Source organism: Bacillus rossius, chromosome 2 (genome assembly GCF_032445375.1).
Source record: "Bacillus rossius redtenbacheri isolate Brsri chromosome 2, Brsri_v3, whole genome shotgun sequence".
Classification (NCBI taxonomy): Eukaryota; Metazoa; Arthropoda; class Insecta; order Phasmatodea; family Bacillidae; genus Bacillus; species Bacillus rossius.
The window spans coordinates 125,450,881-125,470,214 of record NC_086331.1 but is presented as its reverse complement, the minus strand read 5'-3'; the positions used below and the strand labels follow the sequence as shown (position 1 = coordinate 125,470,214).

General features: G+C 39.2%; 1 protein-coding gene across 4 annotated transcripts in view; it reads left to right on the top strand.

The window, feature by feature from the left end:
- The window catches only part of LOC134529779 (WASH complex subunit 2-like), a 58,855-nt gene that overhangs the window by 25,909 nt on the left and 13,612 nt on the right, over positions 1-19,334 (top strand). For all 4 annotated transcript variants that reach the window (XM_063364216.1, XM_063364217.1, XM_063364219.1 and 1 more), the window contains 4 exons: positions 183-277; positions 3,792-4,000; positions 6,046-6,234; positions 7,666-8,945. In XM_063364216.1, coding sequence (XP_063220286.1) covers positions 183-277; positions 3,792-4,000; positions 6,046-6,234; positions 7,666-8,945 — 1,773 coding nt within the window. The remainder of the gene's footprint in view (positions 1-182; positions 278-3,791; positions 4,001-6,045; positions 6,235-7,665; positions 8,946-19,334) is intronic.

Here is a 19,334-nt window from a genome sequence, read left to right as displayed (position 1 = left end):
GATGTGTGTACATCACCGGCGAGTGCTGAAAGCCTCACTCACATTTGTTATTTGTATCTCCTTTGTCTCTTTTTATGTGTTTTTTTTGCATGTATTGTTTTGTATACTATGTGTAAGTGTGCTCTGTTTTGTTACTTTGCAACATAATATTTTAACACTTTATGTTTTTCTATATTGTTTAGGTAACTCTGGTACCACGACAGCACAAGAAACACTATCCAAAACCACTTCTGTTCCTAGTCAACCTGATTTGGCAGTACCTGAAAAAATTAAAAAGGTTATTAAAGAACTCAAAATAAAACTATTGCATGCAATGAATTCCCACATAATACTTAGCCAGGTTACCTATGATGAAAAATGCTTTTGTATACAAATTGCCATATCATGTGTCTAATATAACTTTGTAAATTGGTAAGCTCAAACCTTGTAGTGTGAGTAGACAGTGTTTTGAGTAAGTGCATGAAAATCCTTTCTGGTAGGGTGGAAGTTAGATTCCGTGTGTGGATAGGGATTGTCAGGTATCCCCTTACTTGGATTGTGACATCACGACTGCTATTTTGTATGACCTTGAGTCTGCCTGCCTTCTTGGATCCTGCCATCTTAGATGCTAGAAGATTCCACCATTTTTAATTCTGCCATATTTTATTCTAGACCTTTCCATCATATTGGATGATGTTATGTTCCCCATATTGGCCGCCATCTTAAAAATCCATAACTATTTACCTAAAAAATTGAGGCTCTACCAGCGAAGCTAGCTAAAGGGATCAGAGTGAAGCCTGCCGATAGCATATTTAAGGGCAAATAATATTCGAAACCTTAATGGAAAAATTAAAGAAAAAGCAGAAAGTTAAATTGGATACATAATTTACTGTAGCATTGTACAAGGTGGCGATACAAACCAGTATGGCTGGGCTAATATTTTAATTTTTTTTCGTAACTTGGTGCACCACACATAAAAATTTACATATAAATATATAAGCATGATCTAGATGAACTAAAAAAGCTAAATATAAATATAGGCGCATAAAGCATTACATTTAAAAGTGCCAATAAAACTCTGACAAAATTATTTACACTCTAAATAACCATGAATCTAAATGCATATAAAGTTTTTTTATAATTTTCCACTATCACACAGTGTATTTAGTCCTATAAAAATGTGTACGAATGAGACGAAAAGCTCCATGTCCTCTGGGCAAACACATGCATCCAGTGTGCATAAAAAGGAAGGGAAACGTGTTGCGTGCAATGCCTAGTGCCTCCCTTAGCATATAATTTTTTTCTCTTCAAAAATTTTTTTTGGCTCAAACACTATTATTTTCATAGTCCTTAAAAAAAGTTACAACACGAAGGGCAAAAAATGTAACAGTTCATTTGTAGATGAAAAAAAGTGTCTGAAACTATACACAGTGGCAAGCACCAGAGCCTCAATTGCACTCCCATAGGAAAATGAGCGCTAGAATCAGCTATAGTTGCACTCAAACATCTTGTGAGATAAGAGGAAAAATGTTTATAAATTTGGTGCAAATGTGCTCAACTGAAAGCGCTCTCAAAAACAGCTTGGCTGAAAGTGCGGGACCAAAAGTTCATGCCGCCCAAAACACAGCCGCAACAAGCAAAATTATTTGTGCCATGTCATATCATACACCACCGCGTGCTGCAACTGCTGCTAACAATTACAAGAAATAAAACAACATAAACAACATTTTGAAGAATCAGAATTTAGTAAACAAATTCTACTCTATTACAAAAACCAAGAATACAAAAAATTCTTCAATTCCTTCAGTTTCACATGATTTTGAAAGCAGTCCCTTGCATCCCTTGCCATGTCTTGACATTTGATTACCACATCTGTCACACTTATACGGCACTAGAGCCAGGTTTTTCCAGCAATACAGTTCATGGTACTTGTATTTGCTACAATGTACGAAAGTCTTATCGCAGCAGATACAACAGTACCCAAGTGTACGTGATGATAGCGTAACAGCATTGGTAGCTGTTGATGTAGGTGCCATTGGGAGTAGTGGAAACATCAAGGTCTCGTCACCTGGGTGATAATGGTACAGCTACCATCGGGATATCCGCGGTGGTTGATGTCGCTGCCGTGGAGGTCACACCTGTCAACAACGTTTTTTTACAGTTGGGGTTATAGACGATATGTTACACTGGGCCAAAGAAGTTGAAATCACAATGGTATGGATGTCATAGAGGTACTCATTGTTGATGCTACTGCGACCATCGGAGTTTATGGACATGATAATGCTACTACAGCCATCGGAGATGGTGGTCTTCATGGAATAACTACCAGGAGATTCTATCCATGCTCTTCCATAAACAAAGGCAAACTGTTTGAATATTCTCCAATCTAAAATGGCGGAAGGTGAAGGTTAAAAATCCAAGGTCATTCTTAGAGGCTTGAATTTAAATATTTAAGGAAACTTAAGCTGCTTTTAGGATATTTAGTTCTTTTAAAGGCAAAATACTTGAAGGAATTGTTCTTTCAAACTGAGAAAATTTTGTAGTTTTAATTTTTTTTGGTGAAAACCTTTCTTTAAAACAGGATTTTTAAGTCAATTTTGACCAGTTTTGAGTCAATTTTGGTGAATTTCGGGTTAATTTAGGCTATTTTTGAAGCACAGTGTCATCCAAGGTGGTGGCCGTGACATCATCCAAGATGGTGGATGTGCAATAATTCCAGTATACATTTGAAACCCAGAGCTCAGAGCTCTTATTATTTACTACTCGTGGAGCTTTTTAAAATCTTAAAGATTTTGGTTTTATTCCAAAGAATGGATTTGTTGCAGTCAACATTTTATTTTATGTTGTAGGGGTCAGTAACAGTATTTAATAAATATTAGATATTTGTTAATAATGTAATATTCAGCTCAAAATTTCAAATCAAACTTTTTGTGTTACTTTTCATTCTATTAAATACAGCAAGTGAGATTCATTTACAAAAATGATATTCAATTTAACATTTCAAATTGAATATTTTTTAAACCATTTATTGCAGTTAGATACAGCAAATGGGATTTACTTACAAACAAATTTAATTGAACAGTGTGTAACATGTATGAAGTTGAGAGTATTTTTAGATAAATTTGTATTTCTTTTCTGTATCGTAGTTCATTAATGCTTTATATACTTGAAAAATAATCTTTAATTATAATTTAAATATATAAAAAATACTCTTTTTTTATGTATGTAATACCTTGGATATAGAAAAAAAATTAACTTGCAATTTTACAGGTTTAATAAAAAGCATTGTCAGGTTTTTATCATCTTGAGTTTTAAACCACACTATTGCAGTTACATATATTTATGTCATTTTTAATTTTTGTAATTTGCACCAATTTTTGTTGGACTCCTGTCAAAAAAAGTTTCAATCTGAATTTAAATTTGATGAGAAAAATATTCAATACTCGTGAATAATTTTGTATTTAATTTGAAATTTGACTCAGATAAAAAAAGGATGTGCAGGAGCCTACTATGTTGCACTACCGGTGCTATCAGAGTTATGAATTCACGTAAGTCATTTGTGTTCTGTGGTCATATCGCAAATACTGTAGAATTACGAAATGGAGCTGAATGACTTACAGTTTAAAATAAACAAAGTTTTAAGTGTTTTGAAGCCACCTCAATATGTATTTCCTATCCATCTTGTTTAGTAAATTGTTTATAAATGTTACTTTCAACTAAAACATGTAACGCATAACATTATTTTTAAAAGCATTTTCAAAAATGAACAATGCAAGAGAATGAATAATGTTGAAATTTTTTTTTGTTACCAGGTAGTGGGTGGAGTATCAGTTTTGGGCATGGTAAAAAATTCTTCTGTGAAGATTTCTCATCCTCTCCCTCCATCAGCGAAAAATAATGCAAGTGAGGATGTAAAACCACAAACAGTTGTGCCTAGCATTACTGGTTTTTCAGCAGATGTCCCTGCAGGTATCAGTAACTTGGCAGGCATGAAAGAACCAAAGACTTCTTTCATCAACACGTAAGCAGATAGATTTTTTTCTAATTTAAGTTAGTATTTTTAATATCATATAATATATATCATCCATATTTTAATGTCAGTGCAAACTAAATTCTGTTGAATTATATATTCGCAAAATATTTACACCCTAGTTCACCCATTTTGGTCAATTTTGGAGATCACTTAATTGTTTTTCTGACATACATAGTACAGCAATATTATAAATGCATTTTCAGCAAATTTAATCTCTAATTTAGCACTTTAATTTACGTTTGTTTATTTGGTTGTTGAGTCGCATCTGTGTTGTGACACAGATTAATGCCACAAGTAAGCTACTACTGTATGTAGCTAGGAGGTAGATTGATCACATGATTTCAATTTTGCATCATTGAAACCAGGGGCGAAAATCTGTTGGATTATCGCCGGTGGTGGTTGGGGGGGGGGGGGGGTGCTTGCGGGATTACATTTATAATTTCTGTTTCACAATGCAAGCAAGGGGGCCCCCCCCCCCCCCCCCCCGAGAGAGACTTTCTGATTTCACAGGGGAAAGGGACCCCATGATTGCTAATTTTACACACTATTTTTAATTTCCATAGGAAAACAGGGTCAGTGTTTTCTTTTGTTGAGTCCATGTTCCAGATAGTTTTATTTATTTTGTATCCATATCCAGTATATGAGAATAAATAACTAAATAAATCATTGTATTTTTAAAATTACAAAAAAAAATTGTCTGTGTTTTAAAACACGCACACAGAATTTTTGGAATTCATTTTGCGAGACAGTTTTGAAATGACGTTAATATCCGGTTGTATTTTTTAAATTCAGAATATAGTGCATGCTTTATATAGTAATTGTAATGTTTATACCTCCATTAATTGTTTTTAGTTTTAACTCCTGAAAGTTATGCATTTTCGATCATGTACATTAATTTACTTAGGTTAATAATCAACCTAAGTAAATTATTTCAGTGCAGTTTTTTTCTTTGGTAATTAGTTTGGTAGCAATATTACCAGATAGACATGTATACGTTCTTGAAATATTCATGCAATGGGGAATTTTCATTTAATACAGTTTTTTGAACATATGCCATTGCAGTTTTGCACTGTTGGCATGGAAAAATTCCAAAAATAAAAAAATATTAAGATAAAAAATTCATAAAAAAACGAGACAATTGGCTGATGTCGGATAAACGGAACCAATGATGAAATTAAACAAGTATTATGGACAAGACAATGATGACAGCACGGACAAAAAAGTTCAACCTCTAAATATCAGACAGCACAAGAGTTGTGTTGAAGAAACTGTCATGAAAAATAATGTAACATCACAATGGGCTAACAACAACGAGACAAATTAACAAACAGGCAGATAACAAAACTGGACAATGCAGCAAACATATAAACACAATAATGATAGCGCTGACGAACACAGAAGGTTTCCCATGACAATAGTTGCGACGTTTCGGGAACTGAAATCTGTTCCCGTCATCAGGCACAAACAGAATGTTTCTGAGAGGTATTAGAAAATTCTTTACTGTGTAAATTTTTTAAAAGTTAGTTTATTTTATATTATCTACAGCTGCACAACAGAGGTAATAAATTCCGAAAAAATTTTGATCTTTTAGATTTTGTGTGGTTGCTAATCTTTACTCACACATGAGTTTTGCATCAACCTAAATTTGAAAGTTGGAAATGACATTCTCTTTAGAAGAGTTAAACCAGGTATCATAAAATGTAGTATGCATTGAATTATCAATTGAAGATCTTTTAAACAACTTAATGCTTCTGATTATCCTTTATGCTGAAATGGATCAGATGCAAGTGGTTTGGTGCTAACTGAAACCTTGGAGGACTTATAATTTTAATAATTTTGTTTCACTGTTTTTTAGCCAGGCTTGATAACAGGGTTTTGTTATCATTATACTTTTTATCATAGTAATATTTATTTATTTACATTCTGTAGATCCCTCATGAGCGTAGGCTCTAGGATATAAAACAAGTCATGTTAATAAGTTCTATATGAAAAATTAAGTAATTAATTTAAACTTTGCTACTTTTTTTTTGCAGTCAAGAGTATGGTTCACGTTCGTTATTTGATCCAGATGAAGAGGATGCTTTGTTCCTTCCGTCTTCAACACCAAAGAAACAAAGTGCCCTATTTGAAACATCACAAAAGAAAATGGCAGCTTCTGATCATCATTCGGACACATCAGAAAAAAGTGGCTTTGTCAAAAGTAAACCAGCAGATTTGTCAAGGTGGACTATCAGAATTTATTTTACTTATTAATAACTATTGCATTGTTGTGTCTTAACCAAGAGTATTAATACCATGTTTAAACTTGTTTATTTTGGGTGTCAGCTTATTATTACAAAGGTTATCAGTCATTTATTGGTAAGCCCAATACTTAATAATAGATTTACGAATCACTGCCAAAAATTTAGCTTTTGTCCACTATGATATCTAATATAAGTTAACAACCAATATTATTTGCATAATGTTTCTCAAAATCTTAAGTTTTACAACTATCCTTGTATGTTTTAAATTGAAAACATAAAGAATGTAACAGGTTTAAAGTTTATACTAATGCATTTATATCTTTAGTAGATGTATGTAAAAATAGCAATTGCTAAGTAAATTCAAAATATTTTGTTAATTGTTTTGATGTGCTAAATTTGGACACTAATAAAACCAACAGAAATTTTTGTTTGTTTACAAAGAGCAAGAATTTCAATAAACTTTTTCTCCTAGAGGCTTGGTTTTGTCGCAACTATAAATCACTAAATATAAAATTTTAATGACTTATTAGCAATGAATGTAATTTTGGTTGCATGGATGTGTATTTACTTGGATATTTGTGTGTTTATTATTTGGCTCTATACATTGGCTATGAATATTGTTTCCCAATAATTGGTGGTGATGTATTGACTGGTAGTACCATACACAATAGAAATTATTTTGTTTCTCTATTACAATTTTTTTCCTTGGCTATTTCATTGTTCTGCATATGTGCTTCACCAGTTTGGTTTGAATAACAGCAATTAAAATTCATAAAGGTTGCAATGCTGTTTGCATTCCAAAACATTATAAATTATGCTAGCATCTCATATTTAGTGTTATGTGTAGTAACAGCTGTGGATTTTAATTATAAAAAATAGCGGGTTGTCTGTAAAGTCGGTTTACGGACGATAATTTTACGTGATAACGTCATAAGAAAACATTGATGAAAAATTGCATACTTTTTAATTTTCAAATATTATTTACAGTTTTTGCAAAAATTAATCTAAATAATTTGTTTAAATATAATCACGAACAATTAGTTATATAAATAAACTGAAATCAAATCAGTGTCAATAAATTGTTAATTTGAAATGACGAAATTGGACAAATAAAACAGTTTTTTTTAAATTGCTGCTTTTAAAAAGCCTGCCTTAACATGTTTGATATTATAGAAGATTTTCTCGTACGGTGGTTGGCCGGTTCTTGCACGCTCGGCTCAGGCGGAACGTGACAATGAGTCATGCTTTTTCGTGCATGCAGCCAGCGTTCATCGATTTATAAGACGTTATCACGTCAAAATATTATGTATTGTGACTATTTAAGTAAAATGAGTAGAAGTGTATGTATATAAGAAAAATTATTTTTAACTGACTCATGTGGGATGTACATCTATATATATTTCTTTACAGGCCATCAAAATCTACCTTGACTGCAAAATCATCATCTAGTCATGTTCTTGAAGGCTCTGATTCAGATGATGATAAAAATCTTTTCTCATCTAACTGCAGCTCAGTTAGCTCAAGATCATATAAATCACAGTGGAGTGATGATTTCCTTGGAAAAACTGTTAAAATTGCTCAGAAGGAAGACTTGTTTCAAAACTCATCAGTGTTTGGTAGTGATGATCTTGATGATCCTACATTTGATATTTTTAGTACCAAAGAAAAAAAGAATGTCACATTAATTCCTAAGACCAACAAAGATGATAAAAAAAAAGGAAAAAAGACTGATAGTACAATAATTGAAGGTATTGAAAGTATTGGCAAGACATCTTCTGACATATTTGATTCTCTTTCTGATGTACCTGATATATTCTCAAGCAAAAGTAATGTAGAGAATGCACAACCTAAAGAAGGATTATTTTCTTCCAAAGATCTTACTTTTCAACAAACAAATGATTTTGATGATATATTTTCGGCTATAGATACCTCTAAAACAGAAAATGTAAATTTATTTACTTCTCAGAAATTGGATGATGATTTTGACATATTTTCTACCTTGGTAACAGTTAACACAAAAGATTCAAGTAAAAACAGTAAACAAGATATTTCAGAATCAAAATATCATTTACCATCAAATCAGAGCACTGTTGTGTCAGATACAGGTACATTGAGAGAAAGGGGATACCAAGAAGAACTTGCTCATACTTCGGACTTCATGGATGGTACAAATATATTTTCATCAACTTCAAAACCAACACCTTATATTAATGTACCTTCAGAGAAAGAAGATGAAGTAGGTGTTGGCATTCCCATTAGTAGCTCAAAAGATGTTTTAAGCAGTTCAGGAGTAATTAGCAATATAACTGATGGATTAAGCATTCCCAAAAATGAAAAGGTTATCAGTGAAGGCCAAAACAAAACCCTTGTGAAACCAAAACCACCAGGGTCACTTAGTATAACCAAAACATCAGATTTGATTTTCAAAGGTTCATCAGAAAATGTTTTACAAGGAGAAATTGAAAACACAGATTTTAGAAGCAAAGGGAATGTTAAGTCAATTTCGAAATCTATAGTACTCCCTTCGGACACAACAAATGTACAGTTTGCAAGCTCCTTGCCTGGCAGTGCTGGTAGAACAACAAGTGATTCTTATTCCTTTGCTGGAAAAAGTTTAATTACTGATAATAAGAAGTTAAGTGAAGAAAGGAGTCCTGAAGTTGAGAAACCTGGAAATAATCAATCAGCTGGTAAGCATTGTCATTTGCATTTATTATTATTATTATTATTTTAGTTTTTATGGGTTACTTTGGATTTTATAATTTTCCCAGTGTTTTGATAGTTATTGTTAAAATTTAAACAAGTTTACTAGCAACTTGTGTTCAGTTTCATTCGTTGCTTCCAAACTTGCTCACTGTAATATGCACAAGTTAACTCAGACTAGTATGCTTTTCTTGCTACTTCCTTACCATTGCATTGTGACACAGTGCACACAGTAACTGAACTCCTCTGCGAGCTACAGCATGCAACTAAGGAAGAGAAAGAAGCTGCGGCTGTTTAAATACCAACAGCCGCAACTAAGGAAGAGAAAGAAGCTGCGGCTGTTTAAATACCAACAGCATCATATAAAAATTGTGCATGCACCAAGCTATCACTACTCAAGGGAGAGGAGGTACTAGCAGAACACAAGCACAGAGGAGGGGATGTACTAGCAGAACACAAGCACAGAGGAGGGGAGGTACTAGCAGAACACAGCACAGAGGAGGGGAGGTACTAGCAGAAACAAGCACATATGAGGGGAGGTACTAGCAGAACACAAGCACAGAGGAGAGGAGGTACTAGCAGAATACAAGCACAGAGGAGAGGAGGTACTAGCAGAACACAGCACAGAGGAGGGGAGGTACTAGCAGAACAGAACACAAGCACAGAGGGGGGGAGGTACTAGCAGAACACAAGCACAGAGGAGGGGAGGTACTTGCAGAACACAAGCACAGAGGAGGGGAGGTACTAGCAGAACACAAGCACAGAGGAGGGGAGGTACTAGCAGAACACAAGCACAGAGGAGGGGAGGACCTTGCAGAACACAAGCACAAAGGAGGGGAGGTACTAGCAGAACACAAGCACAGAGGAGGGGAGGTACTAGCAGAACACAAGCACAGAGGAGGGGAGGTACTAGCAGAACACAAGCACAGAGGAGGGGAGGTACTAGCAGAACACAGCACAGAGGAGGGGAGGTACTAGCAGAACACAAGCACAGAGGAGGGGAGGTACTAGCAGAACACAGCACAGAGGAGGGGAGGTACTAGCAGAACAGAACACAAGCACAAAAGGGGGGAGGTACTAGCAGAACACAAGCTGTGAGGAGGGGAGGTTCTAGCAGAACACAAGCACAGAGGAGAGGAGGTACTAGCAGAACACAAGCACAGAGGAGGGGAGGTACTAGCAGAACACAGCACAGAGGAGGGGAGGTACTAGCAGAACACAGCACAGAGGAGGGGAGGTACTAGCAGAAACAAGCACATATGAGGGGAGGTACTAGCAGAACACAAGCACAGAGGAGAGGAGGTACTAGCAGAACACAAGCACAGAGGAGGGGAGGACCTTGCAGAACACAAGCACAAAGGAGGGGAGGTACTAGCAGAACACAAGCACAGAGGAGGGGAGGTACTAGCAGAACACAGCACAGAGGAGGGGAGGTACTAGCAGAAACAAGCACATATGAGGGGAGGTACTAGCAGAACACAAGCACAGAGGAGAGGAGGTACTAGCAGAACACAAGCACAGAGGAGGGGAGGACCTTGCAGAACACAAGCACAGAGGAGGGGAGGTACTAGCAGAACACAAGCACAGAGGAGGGGAGGTACTAGCAGAACACAGCACAGAGGAGGGGAGGTACTAGCAGAAACAAGCACATATGAGGGGAGGTACTAGCAGAACACAAGCACAGAGGAGAGGAGGTACTAGCAGAACACAAGCACAGAGGAGGGGAGGACCTTGCAGAACACAAGCACAAAGGAGGGGAGGTACTAGCAGAACACAGCACAGAGGAGGGGAGGTACTAGCAGAACACAAGCACAGAGGAGGGGAGGTACTAGCAGAACACAGCACAGAGGAGGGGAGGTACTAGCAGAACAGAACACAAGCACAAAAGGGGGGAGGTACTAGCAGAATACAAGCTGTGAGGAGGGGAGGTTCTAGCAGAACACAAGCACAGAGGAGAGGAGGTACTAGCAGAACACAAGCACAGAGGAGGGGAGGTACTAGCAGAACACAGCACAGAGGAGGGGAGGTACTAGCAGAAACAAGCACATATGAGGGGAGGTACTAGCAGAACACAAGCACAGAGGAGAGGAGGTACTAGCAGAATACAAGCACAGAGGAGAGGAGGTACTAGCAGAACACAGCACAGAGGAGGGGAGGTACTAGCAGAACAGAACACAAGCACAGAGGGGGGGAGGTACTAGCAGAACACAAGCACAGAGGAGGGGAGGTACTTGCAGAACACAAGCACAGAGGAGGGGAGGTACTAGCAGAACACAAGCACAGAGGAGGGGAGGTACTAGCAGATCACAAGCACAGAGGAGGGGAGGTACTAGCAGAACACAAGCACAGAGGAGGGGAGGACCTTGCAGAACACAAGCACAAAGGAGGGGAGGTACTAGCAGAACACAAGCACAGAGGAGGGGAGGTACTAGCAGAACACAGCACAGAGGAGGGGAGGTACTAGCAGAAACAAGCACATATGAGGGGAGGTACTAGCAGAACACAAGCACAGAGGAGAGGAGGTACTAGCAGAACACAAGCACAGAGGAGGGGAGGTACTAACAGAACACAGCACAGAGGATGGGAGGTACTAGCAGAACAGAACACAAGCACAGAGGGGGGGAGGTACTAGCAGAACACAAGCACATATGAGGGGAGGTACTAGCAGAACACAAGCACAGAGGAGGGGAGGTACTTGCAGAACACAAGCACAGAGGAGGTGAGGTACTAGCAGAACACAGCACAGAGGAGGGGAGGTACTAGCAGAACAGAACACAAGCACAGAGGGGGGGAGGTACTAGCAGAACACAAGCACAGAGGAGGGGAGGTACTTGCAGAACACAAGCACAGAGGAGGGGAGGTACTAGCAGAACACAAGCACAGAGGAGGGGAGGTACTAGCAGAACACAGCACAGAGGAGGGGAGGTACTAGCAGAACAGAACACAAGCACAAAAGGGGGGAGGTACTAGCAGAACACAAGCTGTGAGGAGGGGAGGTTCTAGCAGAACACAAGCACAGAGGAGAGGAGGTACTAGCAGAACACAAGCACAGAGGAGGGGAGGTACTAGCAGAACACAGCACAGAGGAGGGGAGGTACTAGCAGAACAGAACACAAGCACAAAGGGGGGGAGGTACTAGCAGAACACAAGCTGTGAGGAGGGGAGGTACTAGCAGAACACAGCACAGAGGAGGGGAGGTACTAGCAGAAACAAGCACATATGAGGGGAGGTACTAGCAGAACACAAGCACAGAGGAGAGGAGGTACTAGCAGAACACAAGCACAGAGGAGGGGAGGACCTTGCAGAACACAAGCACAAAGGAGGGGAGGTACTAGCAGAACACAAGCACAGAGGAGGGGAGGTACTAGCAGAACACAGCACAGAGGAGGGGAGGTACTAGCAGAAACAAGCACATATGAGGGGAGGTACTAGCAGAACACAAGCACAGAGGAGAGTTGGTACTAGCAGAACACAAGCACAGAGGAGGGGAGGACCTTGCAGAACACAAGCACAGAGGAGGGGAGGTACTAGCAGAACACAAGCACAGAGGAGGGGAGGTACTAGCAGAACACAGCACAGAGGAGGGGAGGTACTAGCAGAAACAAGCACATATATGAGGGGAGGTACTAGCAGAACACAAGCACAGAGGAGAGGAGGTACTAGCAGAACACAAGCACAGAGGAGGGGAGGACATTGCAGAACACAAGCACAAAGGAGGGGAGGTACTAGCAGAACACAGCACAGAGGAGGGGAGGTACTAGCAGAACACAAGCACAGAGGAGGGGAGGTACTAGCAGAACACAGCACAGAGGAGGGGAGGTACTAGCAGAACAGAACACAAGCACAAAAGGGGGGAGGTACTAGCAGAACACAAGCTGTGAGGAGGGGAGGTTCTAGCAGAACACAAGCACAGAGGAGAGGAGGTACTAGCAGAACACAAGCACAGAGGAGGGGAGGTACTAGCAGAACACAGCACAGAGGAGAGGAGGTACTAGCAGAATACAAGCACAGAGGAGAGGAGGTACTAGCAGAACACAGCACAGAGGAGGGGAGGTACTAGCAGAACAGAACACAAGCATAGAGGGGGGGAGGTACTAGCAGAACACAAGCACAGAGGAGGGGAGGTACTTGCAGAACACAAGCACAGAGGAGGGGAGGTACTAGCAGAACACAAGCACAGAGGAGGGGAGGTACTAGCAGAACACAAGCACAGAGGAGGGGAGGTACTAGCAGAACACAAGCACAGAGGAGGGGAGGACCTTGCAGAACACAAGCACAAAGGAGGGGAGGTACTAGCAGAACACAAGCACAGAGGAGGGGAGGTACTAGCAGAACACAGCACAGAGGAGGGGAGGTACTAGCAGAAACAAGCACATATGAGGGGAGGTACTAGCAGAACACAAGCACAGAGGAGAGGAGGTACTAGCAGAACACAAGCACAGAGGAGGGGAGGTACTAGCAGAACACAGCACAGAGGAGGGGAGGTACTAGCAGAACAGAACACAAGCACAGAGGGGGGGAGGTACTAGCAGAACACAAGCACATATGAGGGGAGGTACTAGCAGAACACAAGCACAGAGGAGGGGAGGTACTTGCAGAACACAAGCACAGAGGAGGGGAGGTACTAGCAGAACACAGCACAGAGGAGGGGAGGTACTAGCAGAACAGAACACAAGCACATAGGGGGGGAGGTACTAGCAGAACACAAGCACAGAGGAGGGGAGGTACTTGCAGAACACAAGCACAGAGGAGGGGAGGTACTAGCAGAACACAAGCACAGAGGAGGGGAGGTACTAGCAGAACACAGCACAGAGGAGGGGAGGTACTAGCAGAACAGAACACAAGCACAAAAGGGGGGAGGTACTAGCAGAACACAAGCTGTGAGGAGGGGAGGTTCTAGCAGAACACAAGCACAGAGGAGAGGAGGTACTAGCAGAACACAAGCACAGAGGAGGGGAGGTACTAGCAGAACACAGCACAGAGGAGGGGAGGTACTAGCAGAACAGAACACAAGCACAAAGGGGGGGAGGTACTAGCAGAACACAAGCTGTGAGGAGGGGAGGTACTAGCAGAACACAAGCACAGAGGAGAGGAGGTACTAGCAGAACACAAGCACGGAGGAGGGGAGGTACTAGCAGAACACAGCACAGAGGAGGGGAGGTACTAGCAGAACACAGCACAGAGGAGGGGAGGTACTAGCAGAACACAGCACAGAGGAGGGGAGGTACTAGCAGAACAGAACACAAGCACAAAGGGGGGGAGGTACTAGCAGAACACAAGCTGTGAGGAGGGGAGGTACTTGCAGAACATAAGCACAGAGGAGGGGAGGTACTAGCAGAACACAAGCACAGAGGAGGGGAGGTACTAGCAGAACACAGCACAGAGGAGGGGAGGTACTAGCAGAACAGAACACAAGCACAAAGGGGGGGAGGTACTAGCAGAACACAAGCTGTGAGGAGGGGAGGTACTAGCAGAACACAAGCACAGAGGAGAGGAGGTACTAGCAGAACACAAGCACAGAGGAGGGGAGGTACTTGCAGAACACAAGCACAGAGGAGGGGAGGTACTAGCAGAACACAAGCACAGAGGAGGGGAGGTACTAGCAGAACACAAGCACAGAGGAGGGGAGGTACTAGCAGAACACAGCACAGAGGAGGGGAGGTACTAGCAGAACACAGCACAGAGGAGGGGAGGTACTAGCAGAACACAGCACAGAGGAGGGGAGGTACTAGCAGAACAGAACACAAGCTGTGAGGAGGGGAGGTACTTGCAGAACACAAGCACAGAGGAGGGGAGGTACTAGCAGAACACAAGCACAGAGGAGGGGAGGTACTAGCAGAACACAAGCACAGAGGAGGGGAGGTACTAGCAGAACACAGCACAGAGGAGGGGAGGTACTAGCAGAACACAGCACAGAGGAGGGGAGGTACTAGCAGAACAGAACACAAGCACAGAGGGGGGGAGGTACTAGCAGAACACAAGCACAGAGGAGGGGAGGTACTAGCAGAACACAAGCACAGAGGAGGGGAGGTACTAGCAGAACACAGCACAGAGGAGGGGAGGTACTAGCAGAACACAGCACAGAGGAGGGGAGGTACTAGCAGAACAGAACACAAGCACAGAGGGGGGGAGGTACTAGCAGAACACAGCACAGAGGAGGGGAGGTACTAGGCGAACAGAACACAAGCACAAAAGGGGGGAGGTACTAGCAGAACACAAGCTGTGAGGAGGGGAGGTTCTAGCAGAACACAAGCACAGAGGAGAGGAGGTACTAGCAGAACACAAGCACAGAGGAGAGGAGGTACTAGCAGAACACAAGCACAGAGGAGGGGAGGTACTAGCAGAACACAGCACAGAGGAGGGGAGGTACTTACAGAACACAAGCACAGAGGGGGGGAGGTACTAGCAGAGCACAAGCACAGAGGAGGGGAGGTACTTGCAAAACACAAGCACAGAGGAGGGGAGGTACTTGCAGAACACAAGCACAGAGGAGGGGAGGTACTAGCAGAACACAAGCACAGAGGAGGGGAGGTACTAGCAGAACACAAGCACAGAGGAGGGGAGGTACTAGCAGAACGCAGCACAGAGGAGGGGAGGTACTAGCAGAACAGAACACAAGCACAGAGGGGGGGAGGTACTAGCAGAACACAAGCTGTGAGGAGGGGAGGTACTAGCAGAACACAGCACAGAGGAGGGGAAAGGGTAATGATCAAGGAGAAGGGAACGCGAAGTGCCATACTGAACAAGTCTGACAATCGCCAAAGCACCTTGGGGCAGCACCTGTGTTTGAAGGCTCGTGCATCATTATAGTTGTCAAGTTAAGATTTAACAGTGTTTGTTTGGTCGTATTAAAATTTTTTTGAATTTTGAATGACAATGTTCGTGATATTTGAATGCCTGGTATTATAAATACTTTCTCTTTTTAATGTGTACCAACATGTCCATGGTGATGCATCACAGTTTTACTAGTAGCAAGTTGTAGTGATTTTGACAAAGGTCTTTGTTGGTTCCTGAGACAGTTGTATCTTGCAGTAAAATTTGACTGCTTTTTAGACGGTGAGACATTAAGTTCATGTATTCAATGGTTTTTTCTTTATTGGCTACAGAAAAAGAGGGGACTTTAATTACACTTGACTGGGCAAATAAGTACATATGTAGTTAAATGTCTGTGATTCACCTGAAAATGGCTTCTGCCCTGTTCGTAGTTCTGCCAACCGTAGACTCAAGCAGAAGCATTAATGTTTTGAGAAAGATCTTGTCCCAAAATATTTTCACGAATTTCAACTGTGACTCTTTGATTACTAAAATATTGAAACTCATTATTCACTGCTATAAAAGGTATTGTTCAATCCAACCATTACATGTGTTTGAATGTTCTGCCCGAAGGTATAAGCAAACATTTTCATTATTTCTTGATCCTTAAGATGTTTTCCATGATTAAAGAAAAGGCATTTGTGTGGCTAGCCATGCAACTCGTAAACTTCTCAACTAAGATTCAATGATCTGAGTCTATTACATTTGGGGAATTAATTAGGATGTCAAATAAAAATATAAAGTCTTTGTTTCAGGAAAATAAAAAAAAATTCTGCATGGAAGATGCATGTGATGTGTATTTTTCTTTTATGTTATTTAAAATAAATTCCTACAATGTTATGGGTTATGTTTATGTGTAAGATGTGTGTGTGCATTGTATACTTATATATAGTTTGATAATGTATATATACAAACACACATACATATATATATGCACAGTGTTGTTAAGTAACGAATTACAAGTAATCGGATTACTTGTAACGATTACTTTTCAAGTAATTTATACTTGTAACGAGTTACATTTAAAAAATGTAATTCGTACTTGTAATCGGAATACATAACATTAATTGTAATCGATACATTAAGGTAATCGATACTTTATATTTACTTGCCGTTACTTTTATTCTCCGAACGTATAATGAATACAATTAAGAACAAGAAGAACATACATTTTTGTATTTAGTAAAGTTTATAATTTTACGCTTGTAGTGCTACGATCGTATGCACAACATCTATGATCAAAAATGACAAAGCACAGAAGTGGCTTGTCAGGTTCTAGATATATTTGCCTTCTTGTCTTCACTTTGTTTACTTGTGTTGTGTCCACTACTCGCAAACGCATCGCAATCAATCAGGGGCGCATCAAGAGGGGGGGGGGGGGGAAGTGTATTTTGTCCCCCCTCTGAAACCTTGAAGTGGGGGCAAACGGGGGCAAAGAAAGTGCTGTGTAATCAATTTTTAGGTAATAAAACTGCTTAAATAGCACAATTTTCCACCTTGAAATACAAATTTTCCCGGGCGAGTACTTTTATTACAGGTAGCTACTTGTATGAAGTCTTTTGATGTTATTCAAGCAAGTTTGTCCTCAAATATTATTCATTTAATTAAAGATAATAAATTTAATTATTACATGAAATAATTTTTTAACAAAACATAATTATATGTATGTATATTAATGTAAGTGTGTAAAAAAATTTAATCGTAAGTCAATTTTAAAATGGTAGCGGAAAGTAATTGTAATTGTAATTGTAATTTTACTGATTACTTCTATGTAAAGTAATTTTTACTTGTAATTAGTTACATTGTCACCACAGTAATTGTAATTGAGCCCAATTACTTTTCCGAGTACTTTTAACAACACTGTATATGCACATACATACACACCAGGAACCTCCTCAAAATTTAAGTAAATACTAATCAATTTAAACGAGCAAAAAATTCAATTTTGTTATATAATGATGATATACAGTAGAACCTCGATGATACGTTCCCGTTTCATACATTTTCCCGTGTCATACGCCAATTAATTTTGGTCCCGCCGAAAGTACTATATTTACAATGGTTTACTTTCCCGGAACATACACTTATAAAATCACGAATTTCCCGTTTCATACGTTTTTACAAAGCGGAAAAGTCTTAAAATTCACAAATTTTTTTGTTATATTCCTCCTGAAAAAATACGTTTTAATGCTTTAATTTTGAAAAACGTTCATTGTTTACCTTTGCAAACGTAAGAAAATAACTTTATCGCACCATAGATATGGATGGTATCAGGAAGACTGTGCACCTCGCTACTAGCATCTATGGCCAGCACCAAGCGAGACTAGTGGCGCAAACTAGCAATGATTATGAAAATGGTCAACGCGCTTTACCAAGGCATGGATCTCATATTTTGTGCATTCATTAATCTTTGAACTGAATATAGCCGTTTGTTATTGTTTTCTTACGATCGGATTGTTTTGTATTTTACGTTTCTCAAGTTAAAATTTTATTGAAAATTGTTCTGTTGCATAAAGTTGTTTGTAAAATGAAACAAACCAGCAAAAATTTCTGTTTTTCTTTTTACAATAGCCTAATTTTTTAAATTTCTAATTTAGGCTTGGTGACCTTTCCCCCCCTCCAAGAAAGGACTGCTTTACTTGGTTATGGACTGTATTTTACATTTCTGGTGGTTTTATTATATGTATATATAATGATGAATTCATATCTTTCATTAATATAATGCAATTATTTACACATTATGTATTTAAGTATAATCAGATATTGTGCTGGTATGCTAGATTGAAAAAAAATGTTATTATTGTCATTCCCTTTTCATACACTTTCCCGCATCATACACCATTTTTGTGCCCTCTGTTGAAAAGTGTATGATAGGGGTTCTACTGTATATGATAGATATTTTAATCCCTAAACTAGTTGCTTCTGTCCTATAAGGATCTAGTGTGCCTTATAGTTATAATGATAATTTATATTGCTACCAGCCATCTTTTTTTCTTTTAAAACTGCATTGGTTTCTTCAAACGCAAAGCTATGTGTAAAAAAATAATTTTAATAGTAGAGGCTGGATCAATGGCAGTTATTTGCTAACATAAATATTAATCTAAATTACCTTTAAAGGAAAGTTAGTATAGTCACTCATGAAATATGAAGCTATCTATATGGTAACTACACCTTCTACTAATGCAGTTACTACCATTATTTGATTGAGGTAGCATTTCCATGGAAGGCTATCATCACATATACTTGGTATTTAAATTTTCATTTTTTTTTTTTTATTTTTTTTTTTTTATCATCCAAAGCCTTTTTGTATTAATAGACTTGCAGGGCTGCCACATGTGAAAATCATTCATCTGTTAAAATGTTTTAAAATTTCATAAAAATAGAATATTTCTGTTAAATAGAAAAGTTAAAAATTAAATTTTGTGCATATGGTTTTATATTTTATATTTTATATATATATATATATATATATATATATATATATATATATATATATATATTTTTTCTCTTAAGTCTGTTTCTATGAATTGTAATTTTTTTATTATGATCCTAAACAAATTTTT